This window comes from Vigna umbellata, chromosome 1 (genome assembly GCF_029865625.1).
Source record: "Vigna umbellata cultivar VRB3 chromosome 1, Vumbellata_1.0, whole genome shotgun sequence".
NCBI lineage: Eukaryota > Viridiplantae > Streptophyta > Magnoliopsida > Fabales > Fabaceae > Vigna > Vigna umbellata.
This window is the reverse complement of record NC_142165.1, coordinates 55314398-55333378: the sequence shown is the minus strand read 5'-3', so window position 1 is coordinate 55333378 and position 18981 is coordinate 55314398. Positions and strand designations below refer to the sequence as shown.

Here is an 18981-nt window from a genome sequence, read left to right as displayed (position 1 = left end):
ATTCTTTGTTTCATGGATCAACACTCGTATTATAGTCCTGTTGCAGCAAAAATTAATCTAATAAATGAGGTCTTAGAATCATTTTTGTAGCAGAAATTTTCAACTATAGATATACCATGATGTTTTCCTGGTATCCATCATGCATTCACATTTTATTATTGGGGAGCCAGGGTGTCGAAGGTGAGTGGGAAGCAGAGGTGAGTGGGAGGCAGGGTGTTGAACGTGAGTGGGAGCCAGGTGAATGGGAGGCAGACTCAGGTGAAGTCCAGCAACTTGATTCTCTTCTTTCCCCCTTTTTTTTTTGAAAACGCTGCCAGAAACCCATATTATGAGTGGCTCTTCAGATGGCTAATAGCGGACAGTGGCAGGAAAGCTCGGACCGATTTTAAAAGCCACCACTACTTTTTGGACGCTCGGTCAAATACGGGAGTGCCACACGAACGACCGTTCTCGAAGATGAACGAACGCTCATACCGAACGTTCACAAGGTAAAACAAACTGGTCCAGGTCGAACGCTAACAGTCCCCCAAACGCCAAAACCGAACGCTCAAAAATCACTATCACACAGACCGAACGCTCGAGATTGACTCTGTTTTGATGAGCGCCTCAACACACAATCTGCCGAACGCTATACTGGACCGATCGCTCAAAACCAAACTCTGCAAGGCTGAACGGTAGAACGCTTAAGCACATGGGCCAAGGATGACCGAACGGCGAAGTCGGGTGATCGAGTGCAGGAACGCTTGAGTCTAATGATTGCCGAACGTCATTGATATTGGTCAAGAAGAACGAACGGTTGCACCTAGTGGGAGAAACCGAACGTCAATAATGATTGGACGATCGTTGAGGACCAGCGGCCGAACGGTTGAGGCTTAGAAATGCCGACCGTCCTAAAGGTTTGGAGAATAAGGATGCACAGCAGCGGACGATCGGTTGGTGAGGATGATAGGTCAGGACGAGCGGTAGAAGCCGAGAATTACCGAACGTCCTAACGGCTCACAGTTGAGGACGAACGGTCACAGCAACAGTCAAAAGCCGAACGTCCTTTCTTCCTTCTTTTTTTTATTAATTTTTTTTTATTTTATTTTATTTTATTTTTTTTTATTTTATTTTTTCTTTATGATGAAAGTAAATTTATTAATCAACCCGGACGAAATTGAGTGTTGACAATGCCCAAGGAACCATTCTTTGTAAAAATCGTTGTACAGAAACAACATTGGTAGCAAAGACCAAATAAGTGGGGAAATCAGGCAAAGTTTTTGCAGAGATAGTTCAACTTTCAAAATGACATTGATTTTTTAATGAATTTTTTTTAACACTTATTGGACATGCAAATGATCTTCAACCATTGATTATGTCATTTATTGAACATTTCTTTGATGATTTGTAACAAAAAATATGTACATTCAAACCTAATCATCACAATTTCAAATAGTGATAAGAAATCCATAAATGACATTCGTACTATCCATTTTGTAACAACCCTAAATGTTGCAACACTTCATTCCTCCACACAATGTCAACATCCAAAATCCAATCACACACATACTTCTCCCTAACCTCTTGTAGTTCCTCCTACAAAGAAAAAAATGCACACAATATCAATATAATGCCAATGTTCAATCAAAGGGACACACCATGAAAATGTTGATAACTTACACTAGTGTAATTGGATATTGTTTTGCCTTCATATTTCTGAACAACATCCCACAACTCCATAAATTTCAAAAAAATAACTCCACAATCATATCTACATCAAAAAAAGTCCAAAATACAAATAATGAAATGTTACTTATATGAAACAAACAAATATTATAATTAAAAAAAAAACAAGATTAAAAACTTACGAGTTCGGTTGGATTGAAGTATGCACGTGTTGAACCTACAAGAACGGTTTGTTGTCTTTGTAACGATTAAACAAATGTCCAAAAAACAATTCAAGATTATGGGCCTGCAAAAAGCCAAAATCAACTTTACTTTCCAAACTACTAAATCAATTTATAAATACAAAGTACACATCAATTCCAAGACTTACAATTACAATGTCAATGAGATTTAGAACACCTTACAATAATTTTTCTCTCTCTCTCTAAGATAGTTAAAAGCAACAAATAGATCATTCTCTCTAACAATAAACAATTACCATATTCAGAGTTTGAACTGATACCATGATATCAAAATATAATATTGGTTAAGAAATAAGGCATTAAAATTGAGAAATATTGAAATTGTGCACCGAAGATAAACTTGTAGGTTACCTCATGGACCAGGGATCCAATAAATGCAATGAAGCAGCTTTTCGATCAGCAGTAGCATAGTGATACTCTAATGTTTTCCAACATTCATTGACTGCATCTCTATTAGACAGTAAAATCATGTATGACTCTTGGTCGAAGATCAAGAGACATAAAGTTTAAAGATGCTGCATCATTTGAAATGGGTTCCTCAATATAAGGCCTAAGCTCCATGGTGTGAGTATGAGGGGTTTTGATTCCATCTCTAGATAAGCAAACAGAAAAGTATGGGTGAGTTAACGTTTACCACCTATACACAAAGCATATACCATATCAAAATACAATAATTAAAGCATTAAAATTAATATCATTCATCTAAAATTTAAACATGATATCATCATTTAGTTAAGAACACTTGAATATTCTTATCCTTATAATATTAAATAAAGACCCTGTTTTACTTCTTAACAATTACTTTTCAATCAGACACTTATACATATAGCACTACTTAAAGTGATACATACATTAAAGGTCTTACCACCATAAGCTTAATTTATTTATTTTAAATAAATCATTTTCCGTGAGGGACCTTTCGTTAACCTTTAAATCTTTTATTAGCTTTTAAATATAATAACAGTGGTGACATCAAACAATTTTTTCCTTATTTCCAATGTATACCATCAAAATCCAGTAGCTCGAAACTCTATTAATGTGCACCCATAGTAATTGATAAGTACTGCAGTTGATCAAGACATTTCACTTGCACCTTCTATTTACGTAAGATAAATTGTTACTACTAACACTGCATCTAAAATAAGACAAATCTCCCTCCAACTAAAGTTAACCCCTCATGAAATAATAGATGCAACCAAGACTGTCTATCAATCTTTTAATTTAAAGAAAACTTACAAAAGTCTATTCCATAAATTTTCCCACTTTGGAGACACATTTTCAGTATCGTCAAAGGAAGAATGTTTATGTTCTCATGTCCATAGTATCAATCACCACACATTTAATTTATCCAACAAATACTATTAACAAACCACCTCCATCATACATAAACAACATTCCACCGCCATCCAACAAGTCATATTTTTACAGCTTACAAACAACATCATGCATATATTATATTAAAGCTTCAATCCGCTCGAATAAAAAAAACGAACCTTGAGTGAACACAAGGTGTGCCGGTTTGAACACAGACGAAGAAAAATTGTGTGGGTTGGACTAACAACCCGGAAAACCCCTCTTTTTCGTCCACCGAACAGTCCACACTCCAGCGATTCTCCGGCGATGCTCCGGCGGCACTCCAACACAGGGACGGAAGGAGGTGGGACGAAGCGAGACCTTGAACGCGCCCCTACTTCGCTGGGCCGGACGGAATACGATTCCGTCTTCGCTTCGTTGGCCAACTTCGGAGCTGCGGCGGCCGTGAATCGATAACGGTCGTGAATCGGTACCGGCGACCGTGAATCGGTACCCTTCAACGTTGTCCGGCGGGCACTCCGGCAAGCACTTCGTCGGACCACTCTCTCTCTCGAACTCCCTTTCTCCAACTCTCTCGGCCTCTCTCTCTAGGTCACAGTCTCCCTCTCAACCTTCGCGCTTCTCTCTCAACAATTCTTCCAAAATCAATTTCAAATTTGAAACGCAGATCTTGAAAACCCTGCACACCCGCTTTCCACGTCAGATTTCATTTTCATTTTGATTTTCCACGTGGACCAATCCCATTTAGACACCTGTCCCGTGTCTAAATGTTGTCAAAAGAGGTTGTTCAAGTATCATTTTCCTAAAATAAAAGGTCATCTTCTTAACGCATAAAATTTTAAATTAGTTGGTTTGAATAATAAATAGTGATGATATTAAATATTTCATCAAAATATTGAAATATATTTGTTCAAACTTCATCCGTACATTTTTATTAGATATTTTAATTATAAATATTTTGGTTGTTCTTTTATGACGTGGAGGACGTATTAATTTTTTTTATGATATGTTTAATCATTTAGTATAGAGTGAAAAAAAAAAATATAAGCTATTAGTTTTGTTAACTAAATGAGACATGACACAGTACTGTTTTGTTTTGATTAATTAATAATGTCCTGTGAGTCTTGTCACCAGAATATGGCCCCACCGTTAAGCTTAATCTTAGATGGCAGTATTCTAGTGGTCCATGTAGAGATTGCAATTTGTAAGGAGATAGGATTCTTCAATGCAAAAAGATTGAGAAAAGCGTTTTCACTTTCAGTTTCAGTTATTCATCACTTCTCTTCTGCTGCTTTTCTCAAATTCAAGTAGCTCATCACAGTATTCACTCGCCCCTTCTCAGAGACCCTTCTGGAGATGATCATGGCAGTAACCCAAGCTTCTTCTGCTTTCAACAGACTCAATGACCACATTCTACTGCAGCGCTACTTCACAAAGTAGCTTCCTTTTTCTCTATCTGTTCATCAACAAAAATGGGAAAGTGAAAGATAGCAGGTCAATTGTTTCTGTAATGCCGTGTTGAACAGAACTTTGATTTGCAGGTGCCAGCAGAGATCAACATGTAGTGTTGTGAAAGTCTTTCATAGGAGATATGGAGGAAGGTTGCAAGTTGAACAGTATCAACATGTGTTATGTGCAAGAGGAGTGGAGTTATCCCCTTCTTTCATTGGAGACTCTGGCGATGAAACTGAGGAGGATATTGCAAAGGAAACATTGATTTGGAGAGCCATCAAGTTGCCAATTTACTCTGTTGCATTCGTTCCTCTCACTGTGAGAATCTGAACTTTTAAGTTGAACAAGAGTAGCTTCTAACAAGGTTTTTCAGGAGCATGAGTTTGAGATAGGAGTTCACACTTAGTAGTTTGAGACCACGATGATTTCAACTTAATACTACATGAATAATAACATTATCAAGTGTTATAGTTTTTTTCTTATGGATTTAAAAATGTTGAATGCGAGTCATAGGTAAATCTCTGTGCACAAGGTCATTCTGTTTTAGCAGAGTAACATCTTTCTGCTTGCCTCTGGAAGAAGGCTGATATTAGTTATTTAGGCAGAAGGAAGGATATTTTGAAGCATATTAAGTTTCTAGAGAAGATTTTCCTCCAGTGGCCATCCATCCCTTTCCCATGTTAATGTTGAACCTATCTCCATAGCTTATAGTATTTGAATTAGAGATTATCATATTTCTCATTGGGAATTCATGTCATTTTAAGCAATGCCCCATCTTAAAGGCTTTGTTTTATATCATTATCTATTGGAAATTCAAACTTCAGTCTAAGTCTTACGTTAAGTGAAAAATGAAAATATTGAGCAACATATAAGGAAGAAATGAGGTAGTGTTAATCCCTTATATAAATTGGACTTATGTTCCATTGATATTGGTCTTTCTCTGGATTCTTCCATCATTATCCTGCATGTGAAACTGAGCAAGAGAATTTCTAATTTATATCTTGGTTTCTATGGATAGGTAGGTAGTGCAGCAGCGTATTTGCAGACAGGGATCTTCTCAGCTAGATGTTATTTTGTTCTCCTGGCTTCCTCGGTTCTTGTTATTACCTGGCTCAATTTAAGGTAAGTTTCAATACTGTTTGAGACCGACGGATGGAATGAGTGAATGCGAAATAGAAGTAAATGATTGTTCAACACAACAAAATCTCCATATTTTCTTAAATATATGTAATGAAAATGGATTCTGGTAGCAAAATCATTCGAACTTTTGGAAGCCATAATTTTCAGTCAAAATGTAATATAAACTGCTAGTACCCAAATGACAGGCTAGATATCTGTTGAAAACTTGTAAAAACATGGACACTAACAAAATGTCTTACGTGGTTCTTCAACCATTCATTCTATCAAGTTTAACAGGTACTAATTTACTATGAATTTACTACCAATTTTGGCCCCCGCTCCCGCTTCATTACTCTTATGGATCATTCTTATCAAATACTTAATGTTCATAAAAGGAATATACTAATATTTCTTAATTTCTTATGCATGGCCATGACAGCAATGATGTTCATGATTTTGACACTGGAGTTGACAAGAACAAAAAGGAATCAGTTGTAAACCTGGTCGGTAGGTGAGTTTTTCTCAGACTTGGTTTTGGTGCTTTCTGTCTTCTTTTGCTTTTGTATTTAATACAGAGAAATAACTCAGCTTGATTATTCCTCATGTTGAATTTGGGCAGTCGTAAAGGAACCTTCATTGCTGCGTACTTGTGCCTTGCTCTTGGCTTCGCTGGGCTGACTTGGACTGCTGTTGCAGAAAAAAACATTCGTTCAATGTTGTTTCTTGTTTGTGCAATTATTTGTGGCTATATATATCAGGTATAAGTTTCTACCGACTTCAGAATAGTGTTGGAAAATTATTTAGGAGTCATTAACTTTAAATTTCTCTGCTTGGCCCTATTCGTTGCAGTGTCCACCATTTCGGTTAAGCTACCAGGGGCTGGGAGAGCCCTTGTGCTTTGCAGCATTTGGTCCCTTTGCTACTAATGCTTTTTATTTACTACATGGCGGTGCAAGGTTACTTCAGCTACCTAATTAGAATTCCCTAACTAACTTTTGATTTTTCATGGTTTTGATTCTCAATGTTTTGGACAGTGTGATGAATCATGTCCCTTTAAGTGGAACAGTTCTTTCTGCATCAATTCTTGTTGGCATCACAACATCTCTTATCTTGTTTTGCAGTCATTTCCATCAGGTACTTTCATTTCTGTAATTGAACTCTCTATTTTATGGTTTTGAGTAACATTGATTAGGTGGCATGTTTTTATGAACTCCACAGGTGGAAGGAGATAAAGAGGTTGGGAAAATGTCACCATTGGTACATGCACTTCGTTTAATTTAACATTTTTCTTGTTCAAGTTAACAATGTAAATCTACCTATGTTACTTATTTTCCATTTCTCTTTCAGGTTAGACTTGGCACTGAAAAAGGTGCAGAGGTAGTGAAAGGGGCAGTTTTGATGCTTTATGTTCTTTTGGCTGCTTTTGGTCTAAGCAAGGCACTTCCTCTCACTTGTATAGTATGTACTTCTAACCTTAGTCATTTTTTGCATCTCATTTATGATATTTTCCCTTCTTTACGGTTATAGTTGTTGTTTGTGTTAATTTGGACCATGCACTAATGATTGTTCTTCTGGTTATGAATATGACTGTACTAGTTCCTTTGTGCATTGACCTTGCCAATGGGAAACCTGGTCATTAGATTTGTCGAAGACAATCACAAGGCAAGTGAAAGACTGGTGCTGAGTTTTTGTTTCCCTGGTGTATTTCTTGTACTTTGCTAAACGTAAGTTGTATCTTTCAGGACAAAAATAAGATTTTCATGGCTAAGTACTTCTGTGTAAGGCTGCATGCTTTGTTTGGAGTTGCTCTGGCCTTAGGCCTAGTACTGGCTAGAAAAATAACATTTACGTCATGGCCAATATTGAGTTGAAGATTGGCTTGTGGAAAGAGGAAGTAATGTGCACTATGGGGTGAAAAACCATAACATTCTGGTCACCAACACTTTCTTCTGCATATATGGCTTCGAAACAATTCTTACTTTCTTGCCCTTCTTGTGGCCAAATGAGTTTGAAGAAACTGAATGACATTGATAACAATCAAGAGTTGTACAGAAAGCAGAAGATGGTTCCACTACACAGCCGCCTTTCAGTGTTAGCCCTTAGTTGATTAGAATCACAACAACAGCTGCTGCTACGAATTTTTTTTTTGTGAAATCAGATCACATGTAGATTCTTTAATATTTTACAACAAACTATACAGATTACAAAGAAAATTGGATTTATCATAGAGCGAAATCCTTCAAGCTTTACTAATGAATGAAATGAGATGTGTAAATAACAATAAAAATTAGTGTGTAGGCTTCTATTATTCATGATAAAGTAGGAAATATAAGAAGTTGAAAGATGTTGTATAACTAAAATATGTTTAGTTTATATTTTTTCATGGATTAAATTGTTATCGATTTACACATACAGAGACTAAAATAGTCATTTGTCCTATGACATCTAGTACAATTAAAAATACCTTACAACTTATAACATAATTATTGTGTTGTTAAAAGGTCCTAAATATTTGGAGTCATTCTCCCTGCACCTCACTACCCTCGTCCTGCACCTCCAAAAAAAATTTAATTCCAAAGTGTGCCCTTGTCACAGTCAACGAGGAGAGAGAAAATTTAAAAAGTTTAGTTAAACTTTAACTCCCCTTCTTCCCTGCCGCATCTCACACAGTGAAACCCTAACCTACACTCCCTCCTTCCTCCCTCTTTTTCTCTCCGTGTTGTCTCTGCCATCCCAAGCTGCTCGCGTTCCTTCGTTTTCCTCATAGATCTGAGCTGGCGTCCAGGTTAGTAGCTTGCATCTACTATATTTGTTTGCTGTAATATGTGGTTGGTTCGGTTGCTGGGTCGTATTCGGAGCTCGTTGGAGGTGCACGGATCAGAACCGCATTTCGATATGCGGCAAGGATAAACGCATTTCGAACTGCGGTAAGCACGAACCGCAGTTCGATCTGTGGCACACATACACAGCGCCGCGTTTCGATCTGCGGCAAAGAAGAACTGCGTTTTGCGTTTTTCAAATGTCGTTTTGAACCTTCGTTTTGAAACTTAGTTTTTTTAATTAAATATCTCTGTATGTATGTGATCTGATATCCAGTATAGAGAATAATAGGCTTTTGACACTAGTTTGTTTATTTGAATTGAATGTGTGGTTGAAATCTTTTGATGTGCTTGTTGGCATATATATTGGTTATGATTTTTTTTCAATTTTTATTGACACTATATCTACTGTAAAATGGTTTTTTTATATGAGTAGATACTAATGTAAAATGGTTTATTGACACTATATAGTCACTAGATACTAATGTGAACCAGTAGATACTAATAATAATAATGTATTTAATTTTATTTAACTTTTTTAATTTTTTTTAAATTGAAATAATAATTAAACTTTTTTATTGAAATAAATAATAATTATTATTTTGAATTTATTTGTAATAATTTAATTATTATATATGTAATTTTTTTAAATTTTTATATTATTTTTTATTTGTTTGAATATTTTTTATTACATTATTAATTATTTTTTTGTATATAATATGTTAATAATACAATTGTAGTAATATAACTATAAATATAACTATAACTATAAATAATTAATAATGTAGTAATATAACTATAAATAAAAAAAATGCATCAAATAAACAAAAAAAGATTAAACAAAATAAAATAAGCATGCAAATAAAAAAACACATAACCGCACTCAAAATAGAAAACGCACTTCGAAGTGTGGCTGGGTCTTTCCGCACCTCGAAGTGCGGTTGCGTACCTGTGTTCTTCGCCGGACCTCACAGTGTCTTCTTCCTCTTCCTCCTGCAGTCACAGTATATCTCCAAATCTTCCAACAGCACTATCACCACCCCGACCGAGAATTTTAACCACAACTCAATCCAATTCAATACACAATACAGTAAACCAGTGAAGTGCTACAGTGCAAAACGAAGAACAGGGCACCTCAGGGTTTATAACCAACAAATATTTTTGTGGTTGGGAGTTAGGAAAATAGTTGGAGTTAAAAAAATTAAATTCATTAATTACCGTTTTGACTTTTTATTAAATGAAGGACAAACAGATAAATTTGGGGGTGTAGGATGAACTGAGTGAGGTGCAGGAAGAATCACTCAAATATTTGTTATGACGAAATTGAAATATGCAAACTTTTATTTATTTATTATTATATATATTTATTGACTTGTGATTAAAATATGAGCTACATCTCTCCTAAATTTATGTTATGTGGGAAAACAATCAGGGTCAACAATAATCACAAAGTAGGACTAGACTTTTACCCCATGAAATGATATAGACCAATCATCTTTCAAAAGGGTTCTGTTAAAGAAAACACAGACAAAAATAATTAGCAGTATTGCCACCAATTATATATAATGGGTCATCTTTGATAAATTATAGGGATGAACGATTGGTCAGTTAGAATTTAAGAGATGTTAAGATTTAAAACATGAATATTAATCATTTTGAGATATGTTTGGATTTGTCAATTGTTTTTACATTTATCCAACTTGAGTACATTCGATCATGTAATTATATTTATTATACAATATAAAAAACATGGAATAAAATAAATAAAAATAAAATCATGTTAAAATAGAGTTAAATGTCATAATTATAAAATGACATAAAATGTTATAGAATTACACAGTTTAAATGATAAAAAATTTACAAATGAGATGAAACATGTGAGAAATAGCATGCTAAATGAGGTAGTGAAGAGCAAAATAGGGGTCCTCTTGACCGGTTCTCCTTCTTCTTCAACTTAGGTCCTAACATAACATTCTTTTCTCAATTTCCCATCTTCTCTGCATTGTTTTCCAAATTGGAAAAGGAGAGGAAACTATTGACATACAAAATAAAAAAATAAAAAAACAAAAGGGACATGCATGCATGCATAACGTGAAACCTAAGACAGTGTAACATTAAAATGTGGGTGTTCTATATGTTCTCATTGCCCGTGGCTATTGGCATGGTCATTGTTACTTTGAGTTATTTCTCTGGGCCTGATGTACCCAGATATGTGTTCTTCACCGTTGCATACACCTGGTTCTGCTCTGTCTCCATCATCATCCTCGTCCCTGCAGACATTTGGACGGTATTTCTATGCAAATTTGTCAATTCATACACATATATGTCAGTTTTCTATGGTTTTTGTTGTTTCTGTACATGAGACAAGAAATAGAGTTAAACATTGAAAAGAAAATGGCTTTCTAGTTGAGTAGTAATCAATAAAGAAATAGAATGAAGTTATAGAGTTTATTTCTTTCATTAACAGATATTTACTTTTCGGTATTTGATTCACTGCAACTTGGTCAAGTCATTTCCCTTCATTGATAGGCACTAAATAATTATGAGAGTGGAGCAATTTCCTTCTTATGGAGTTTGTCATATTGGAGTACCTTCTTACTTACATGGTAAGCTGCTTCAGTATAATCTGGTCCCACTTGACTCTAATTCCTCTGAAATTCAATAGCTTTATATGATGTTTGTGTATGTTTTTCCATCAAGTCTTCTACACAAATTCAAATTCCTTTTAAGCTACCCTTTGTTTCCTTGTTAGTTATAGCATGTTAAATATACAAATAAACTCACACACATGGAGGAAAGAAGCAGTAGCAGCTATAAGACCGACATTTAGAATATTTCCATTAGTTTTGTAATTGACAACATTTTGATTTTTTTCATGAGTTATCCTAGTTGATATGAAATTTTGTGCAATATTTAGGATGTTTATGGCAGCTAGGTGAATAGAAATACACACTCATAGTTCTGTATTAAATTATTTCTCTAAACAGGGCTGTGGTTCCCACTATTCAGGGTTATGAAGATGCTGGAGACTTCACAGTGAAAGAAAGATTGAGGACCAGCTTACACGGCAACCTTGTATTCTATCTGTCTGTCGGTTCTGTAGCACTATTTGGAGTCATCTTACTGATTTCTTTACACAAAAATTATTGGTCTGCTTCTTTCTTTTATATTTCTGTTATCTTTCATTTGTTTACTTGAATCATTGGATGTGAACACTTCTAGTTATCTGCAAATTTTATGTTACATAATTTTCAGGAGTGGTAATATTTCGGGTTTTGCCATGGCTTGCTCCAATACGTTTGGACTGGTTACGGGTGCATTTCTACTTGGATTTGGTTTGAGTGAAATTCCAAAGGGCATTTGGTTGAATGCAGATTGGAACATTGAGCAAAAGGTTCTTTCACATAAAGTTGCAAAAATGGCAGTCAAATTAGATGATGCTCATCGTAATTTTTCAAATGCTATTGTTGTAAGCCATTCGTACCATTTGTCTACAATCAATGACCCTCTAACAATTAAATTTCCATTTTCTGTAAAGCCTTCTGAATTTGCATTCATTGTCTCTTTCCATGTAATTTTAAGTATCCTGCCCTGCAATATCAATCATTATTGATCCAATTTCAATTTGAGGACTGCAATAAACCTGTAGAAAGTTTGCCATTCTTTCATCTTGATAAGTAACATTCAAAGCAAATCTGCATTGCAATGATAAAGAGAAATGCTTTCTTTTTTATCCTTTATTCTTTGCAGATATGATTTTTCATGGTGTGCCATTGTCAGATCACACAGGCAACATCAAAGCAAATGTCCAAGCGGGATTCTTTGAGACCCTACATGAATATAATTGACAGAATGTTGCTTCAGATGGTAAAGTATTTTTATACATGCTGCTATTTTGCTTCAAAATGTTGTGCTGATATATACATGTTCAAATAACTGGTTTTTCCAGTTGAAGGAAGACCCCTCCTTCAAACCACAGGGTGGAAGACTCGGAGAAAGTGACATGGATTATGACAGAGATGAAAAATCTATGGCATCACTGAGACGTCGTCTTAAGAGAGCTCGTGAACAATACTACCGATATAGAAGGTAGCCACTGATACATAGAAGTTGGTCCAGTGTTATGCAAGACTTCTCCTCTAAGAAAATCCTTTGCCTCATTGAAATACCTTGAAACTGCATGAAATCTTGACAATTGAATGCAACACGGCTAGCAAAATATAGGTTAATGAGTTGATCTTTTGTACATGTATGTCCTCTTGTGCTGTACACAGTTTAGTTTATATGATGATGTGTTCGTTTCTGAAATGCCATTTGATACAACATACCATAATACTTCACTGAAATACTCTTATTTTCAATAGATACATATTCTCTGCATGTCCTAAGTAAATCTGTGTTATGAATATCTTACTATTATTATCTTTATTGTTATCTTTTTGCAGTGAATACACAAAATTTGTTTTAGAAGCCCTTGAGCTGGAGGATACCATAAAGAATTATGAGCGTCGTGATATTACAGGATGGTTTGTCTTAACCTACACTTTTCTCATTTTTCAGTCTCTTCATGGTCTGTTCTTTTGACAGTGAACAAATTATGCAAGTAGTAAGCAAACTTTGTGAGACAAAAGGGTTCTTCTAGCCAACAAATTTGAAAGCAATATAGGGAGAGAGAATCTGCTATTTAGGGAGAGAGAATCTGCTATTTATTGTGAGATTAAAGATATATTTAAAAGTAATTTTTTCTTCCTGTTGCAGGAAATATACTTCATGCTTTAGGCCTGAACGCATAGGCAAAGTAGGTGCATTTTTGGAAACATGTGGTACTTTCCGCTTATTAAATTTATGAGAGCTATTTCTACTCTTTTTCTGATAAATGTTTGTACTGTCACCAATAGACTCACTGGTTATACTTTATTATTAAAACTGATCTCTTTACAATAAAATCTATGTCCCCAAATATAAAAGCTATCTAGATGTTCTACATCACAATGAAGTCATTTTGTTTTCTTTTACAAAAGTATTAGAGTTTGGATGTGCACAAAAAGTTTCTTGTTAGGTAATAAACAGAAGCATTATATCTGACTGAAATGTAAATTTATCAGAGTTTCTATGGAAATGCATATTATGGAAACATGTTGAGAAATCATTGGCTGTTATATTGGGCGTCATGTCATTTGCAATTCTATTAGCAGAGGCTACCATACTGACCAGTGGAGTTGATTTATCCCTTTTCTCTATCCTAGTACACGCTGCTGGACAGCAAGAAGTGCTTGTGCAGGTAATTTATGTAGGCTTGTTCCAATATACTTTTCTTTGAAATAAAGTAATTTTCTTAATTTCTTCTGCTGTCAATGCTATATTTTTTCCTATGATAATCAAGTTTCACTTAGTCATTAATACCATAATTCAATGAAGTTCCATCGGATTTTGTGAGTTCGAATTATTGATATTACTTGAAAGAATTATCATAAAAGAAAGAAGTTTTTTATTTAATTAATTAATTTGAAACAGTACATCAACCTATATATATAAAGAAAACCCTAACATATAGTAAAAATTACAAAGATATGAAGAATCATCTATGAGCTTTCTAACAACTTCTAGTAATATACATAATATCCTATTAACAATTCATCCCCTCAAGGTGATGAATACGAATATCTATTACTCCTATCTATTACTTCTAGCTCGCATGTGAGATCATAAAATTATTTACTGAAAAAACCTTTGACAAAAAAATTTGTTAACTAAAGTCCACATATAATTAGAATAATAATGGGTTAGTTCGGACACGAATACTTTATGCATTATCTGAAACCAAAGAAAAAAAATTCAATCTATTACTCAATATCCATTTAAAATATATGTACGGGTTTTAAAAATATATATTTTATAAATTTTAAAAATATATAAATAAAATTACAAAAAAATATAAAATATAATATAAATTAAATTGAATATAAATTACATTTCAATTTTAATTAAATTAATCTAATAAAATATAAATTAAATTTTAACTAAATTTAACTTAATAAAATATAAATTAAATTTTAATTTTAATTTTTTATGATTAACGAATACTCGTGAGGACGAACATTAAACTATTTGCTATGGTGCTAATTGTTAGAAATGTAGTCCTTATATCTCAAGTCAAGATGGGTGAATTGGATTTTAAAATCTTATTGAAATCTTTGAAGATCTTTTAATCTTGAAATCAATAAACAAAAATATTTGAATCAACCAAACAAAGAAAGATGAAAGAAAGATCAAAGCACACAAAGATTTATACTAGTTCATCTTTTCTCAAGCCTACATCTAGTCTTTCCTTAACAACTTTAGGTTGGGGACAATCCACTATTCAATACTTGAGTACAAGAATACAATAATGCTCTCAATTGATATCCTCACACCTCTCAAATATGAAACAACAAATACAAGAGAGGATTTTCTTACTCTCAAACAACAAAAGAGATGATACACTCAATCTCTAACAATACAAGAGAGGAAACACTCACTCTCTAACCTGACCTACCCAACACAAGTGCTAAATCAAATACAAGGTACAAGAACCCGATTGTATAACACTCCTATAGTGCAAAATAATCAGAACAGTTGATGTCCAATGAATCTTGAATGAATTCTTGATTGCTTGATCACCAATAAAGCTTGAAATCCTCCAAGAATGCTTCTTGAGAAAACCTGTACTCAAAACTCAGAGAGAATGTTAGTATATGCCAATGAAAATGTTAAAGAGTCAGGTCTCAAATTTGGTTTAGATAGAAAAATCAAATATTGTCACAGTTTAATTGATTATATTAATAGTGTAATCTATTATGTTTTTCTTTCTATTTTAATTGAGGTAACTAATGTAATCGATTATAACAGAGCATTTTGCCCTGTTTTGCATTCAAAGTGTTCTAGCTTAATCTAATGGATTATATCACTAATGTAATTGATTATTTCTACTAGAAACCTATATTTTCAATCTGTTTATAATCGATTATAACAGAGCATTTTGTTCTATTTTGCATTCAAAGTGTTCTAGCTTAATCTAATGGATTATATCACTAATGTAATTGATTATTTCTACTAGAAACCTATATTTTCAATCTATTTAGGCTTATTTAATTAATCATTTTATGATTAATACATCTAGCACTAACATGTTAATGATTTAAACACTTGTTATGTCATTTTGTTGTGCAAGGATGATTAAAATAATTTCTTAATCATTTTAAATCATTCATCATCGAAAACTAATATATGTGGAGTCTAGACTCCTCCTATCAATACTAGTAGCTGTCAATGACCACTGCATTCAAAATTAGTTAAAAACATATTTAAAAATCTAAAACTATAACTTATTAAATAATGATAAACTTACTAAGCTATATATAGAACAATGTAAATTTGTTTATTTCCATCCAGTATGGTATTGTTCATGTACATTTGTCTTTTTATAAAAGAGTTACCGATTGATTGCATGTGTATGAACTCATGTATCTTCATTCCTCGCTCCAAGCACAAACCATGCAAGTAACTAAAGTTTATACATTAATAACATCCTCGATGCGTATAAGGTAACAAAAAAAGATTAAAAATTAACTTACAACATCCATAATTACAAATAGATATGTTTAACTCTTGCATGCTAAGATCTCATTCAAATCAGATTCGTATATGCCACTAAGTCTTCTAAAAATAGTGACATCCCATGAAATCTCTATTGGGTTTATACTTATAGATGCACCAACCTCCCTCAATATGACCAATGGATCCTCGAGAGGAAATTTTTTTTTTAGTAGTCACTTGCGACTCTCTGCTTCATGTTGCTATAAAAAAAGTATGACATTGAGATTTGTGACTATGCAAAGCCTATACAAGTGGAACGCTTGGAATACTAGAATGGCACTTAAGTAACTCTAAAAATAACCGTACCTAAGATTAATATAAAAGAAATAAATCTTTTATTCAATAGATTAGTTTAAAACAATGCATCAATATCTGTACAAAGGGAACACTAACCTTATAAGAATAATTATAGAGAGCTCTATGATCTTCTAAAAACTTTTAAGAAGTTCTAATAATATACTTAATATCTTATCATCAACAATATTCATTGTAGAAGGTTTATTGTTATTTACCTAAACATTTAAAAAAAATTGTTTATTCATAAATTAAAAAATAAATTTAAAAGAAATAGTAATAAATCATTTGTGCATGAGATAATTTTGTTTAGAAAAGACAATTTTTCCTATCAGAAAGACGAAGCATTTGTAGAAGTTTCGGTTTTGCCACCTACATACAGCTTAAGTAGAGTCATGCATGAAATTAATAGTTTTCTTTGTTCATTTTCCTGATAAACGACTGCTTGAATTTTTCGCAGCTTGCTGCTTTCATCCCCTTGATGTATATGTGTATTTGTACATATTATTCCTTGTTTAAAATGGGATCGATGATGTTTTACTCACTCACTCCAAAACAAACAAGCTCAGTAAGCTTGCTTATGATATGCTCGTAAGTCGCTTTCTATAAATATTCCATTTTTTAATCATTTGTGTAAAGTTTATAATCATTCTAAATTATTTACCTTTGCATATATTTTTTTTAGGATGATTGCAAGATATGCTCCACCCATCTCCTACAACTTTCTCAATCTCATAAATATTGGAGGGAATAGAAAAACCGTCTTTGAGAAAGTACTTCTACTATTTACTGGTGCCTAATTTGTTGTTCTAAAGTCATGATCTTCTCTTCTTGTCTATTGTTTCTTTAAATGATAATTGTCTAGGAATTTCATCCAAATTTGAGGATAACAAAGGAATGGATTGGTTGAATTTATATACCTAGAGAAACTATGTATTCTAACTCTTATAAAAACAGTAGCAAGAAACTTAAGACAGTGTTTCCATCAAACAACCATAAGAATGATAACATGAAAATTTCTGCAATGATTTTAACATCAAATCTGTTACTGCACATTATTCAAAATAGCTTCACCTGAGCTAATTAGATTCCTGACCTCTTCTCTAGTGTTGTTGAAATACTTAATTGTTTTTTGTGCAGAAAATGGGAAGAATCAATGACGCCGTTCCCTTTTTCGGGAAAGGATTCAACAAAATTTACCCCCTAATCATGGTTATATATACTTCACTAATAGCAGCAAATATTTTTGACCGGGTCATAAAGTATTGTGGGAATCTGAAAATATTTAAGTTCAATGATGATGCACAAGATATGGATGGATTTGACCCATCTGGGGTAATACTCTTGCAGAGAGGTGAGTTCCAACCTTTTTCCTTAATTTTGGAGCAGTAACTCCATTACATCTAATTCATTACCTTTCCTCAGAACGTTCTCTACTCCAGCAAGGGCACAAAGTTGGTGAACTTGTTTTCCCTCTGGCAAGAAGTTTCAGCATAACTATGGATGTTGAGTCATCCAGCAAGGCCACGGTATGCATCGATCTAAAACCACTAGCCATGATCATTTTTCTTCTTAAAATCTTAGAATGCGTGCCAATTTTAAAACTTGCTCAAATTCTTAAGCTTATTGTATTACTGAACCAAGAAAATCTGATCAGCAACAGAACAAAGATCTGTACAAGTATTTGTGCAACTAACCATCCCTCCTTCAATTTGTTCTTCTGGCTCAGGATGAGAGTGACACTACCAACATTCTAGGAGAGGAAAGTGAAGATTATGAGAGGAGTAGAAAATTTGGCAACAGAAAATATGCAGCTTTGAGGACAAACCTCAACGAGGAAGTGTCTAGAAAAGATTTGACCCAAGAGGGAGTTTCTTCCTCCTTTACTAGTGATGGTAATGATTCTCAGAGCACAAGTTCAGCACCATCATCATCATCATCGGTGTTAGCCTCAAGATGGGAATCAATGATGCATGGATTTAAAAGTTTGAGATCTAACATTGACTCCAAGATATTTATCCCTATATCTAATGCTCCCGAGTCAATTCTAAACTCAAAATCTTCATCTGATTCCCTTGATGAGATATTTGAGAGATTGAAACATCCTCCTCCTGAATACAGGGATTCTCATGACTGAAATGATCATGCTGGATTTCAGGGAATTGCCATTTGCAAGATAAAATCTGTATCTCTTATATAGGGACAATTAGTAAGCAATTTTTCTCCTCTGATAGAAATGTGCCCAGATGATACTCTTAGCATGTAACCGTAACTCTTCGTAACATCACATTTTTCACGAATTATCTGTCTCAATTTTTTACTTTGGAATAGTATGAAATTTTAGGCTATTAACATTTTAATGGTGATGAAATTAATAAAGATTTTTTCTTATTTCATATGGGTTAAATATTATTAATACAAGTATGGAGGAAGTGTCTACA

At 33.8% G+C, this 18981-nt stretch overlaps 1 protein-coding gene, 1 long non-coding RNA gene and 1 pseudogene across 4 annotated transcripts; 2 read left to right on the top strand and 1 right to left on the bottom strand.

Moving 5' to 3' along the window:
• Positions 1–1335: 1335 nt before the first annotated feature.
• Positions 1336–2495, bottom strand: LOC148205799 (uncharacterized). The gene is made up of 4 exons (XR_015785758.1): positions 2259–2495; positions 1848–1951; positions 1660–1750; positions 1336–1575 (listed from the first exon to the last, which is right to left on the bottom strand). It is a non-coding gene; the product is annotated as an uncharacterized LOC148205799 (long non-coding RNA).
• Positions 2496–4477: 1982 nt separating this feature from the next.
• ABC4 (UbiA prenyltransferase family protein) lies at positions 4478–8202 on the top strand. Of its 2 annotated transcripts, none has more exons than XM_088103807.1 (11): positions 4478–4657; positions 4763–4991; positions 5692–5795; positions 6232–6303; positions 6412–6550; positions 6642–6748; positions 6827–6926; positions 7011–7028; positions 7140–7250; positions 7389–7454; positions 7535–8202. In XM_088103807.1, exons 1-11 carry the CDS (start codon positions 4578–4580, stop codon positions 7661–7663), a joined length of 1155 nt encoding a protein of 384 aa, XP_087959933.1. In that variant the 5' UTR covers positions 4478–4577; the 3' UTR covers positions 7664–8202. The 2 variants fall into 2 exon arrangements, with proteins under 2 accessions (XP_087959933.1, XP_087959932.1); XM_088103806.1 differs by having other exon boundaries at positions 4479–4657; positions 7011–7049.
• Positions 8203–9362: 1160 nt separating this feature from the next.
• Positions 9363–18870, top strand: LOC124832856 (uncharacterized; annotated as a pseudogene). The gene is made up of 14 exons (XR_015783360.1): positions 9363–10898; positions 11141–11217; positions 11599–11760; positions 11867–12080; positions 12392–12478; positions 12561–12700; positions 13057–13137; positions 13370–13434; positions 13717–13892; positions 17001–17131; positions 17226–17332; positions 17681–17894; positions 17966–18069; positions 18270–18870. The product of XR_015783360.1 is annotated as an uncharacterized LOC124832856 (transcript).
• The last annotated feature ends 111 nt before the right edge of the window (positions 18871–18981 follow it).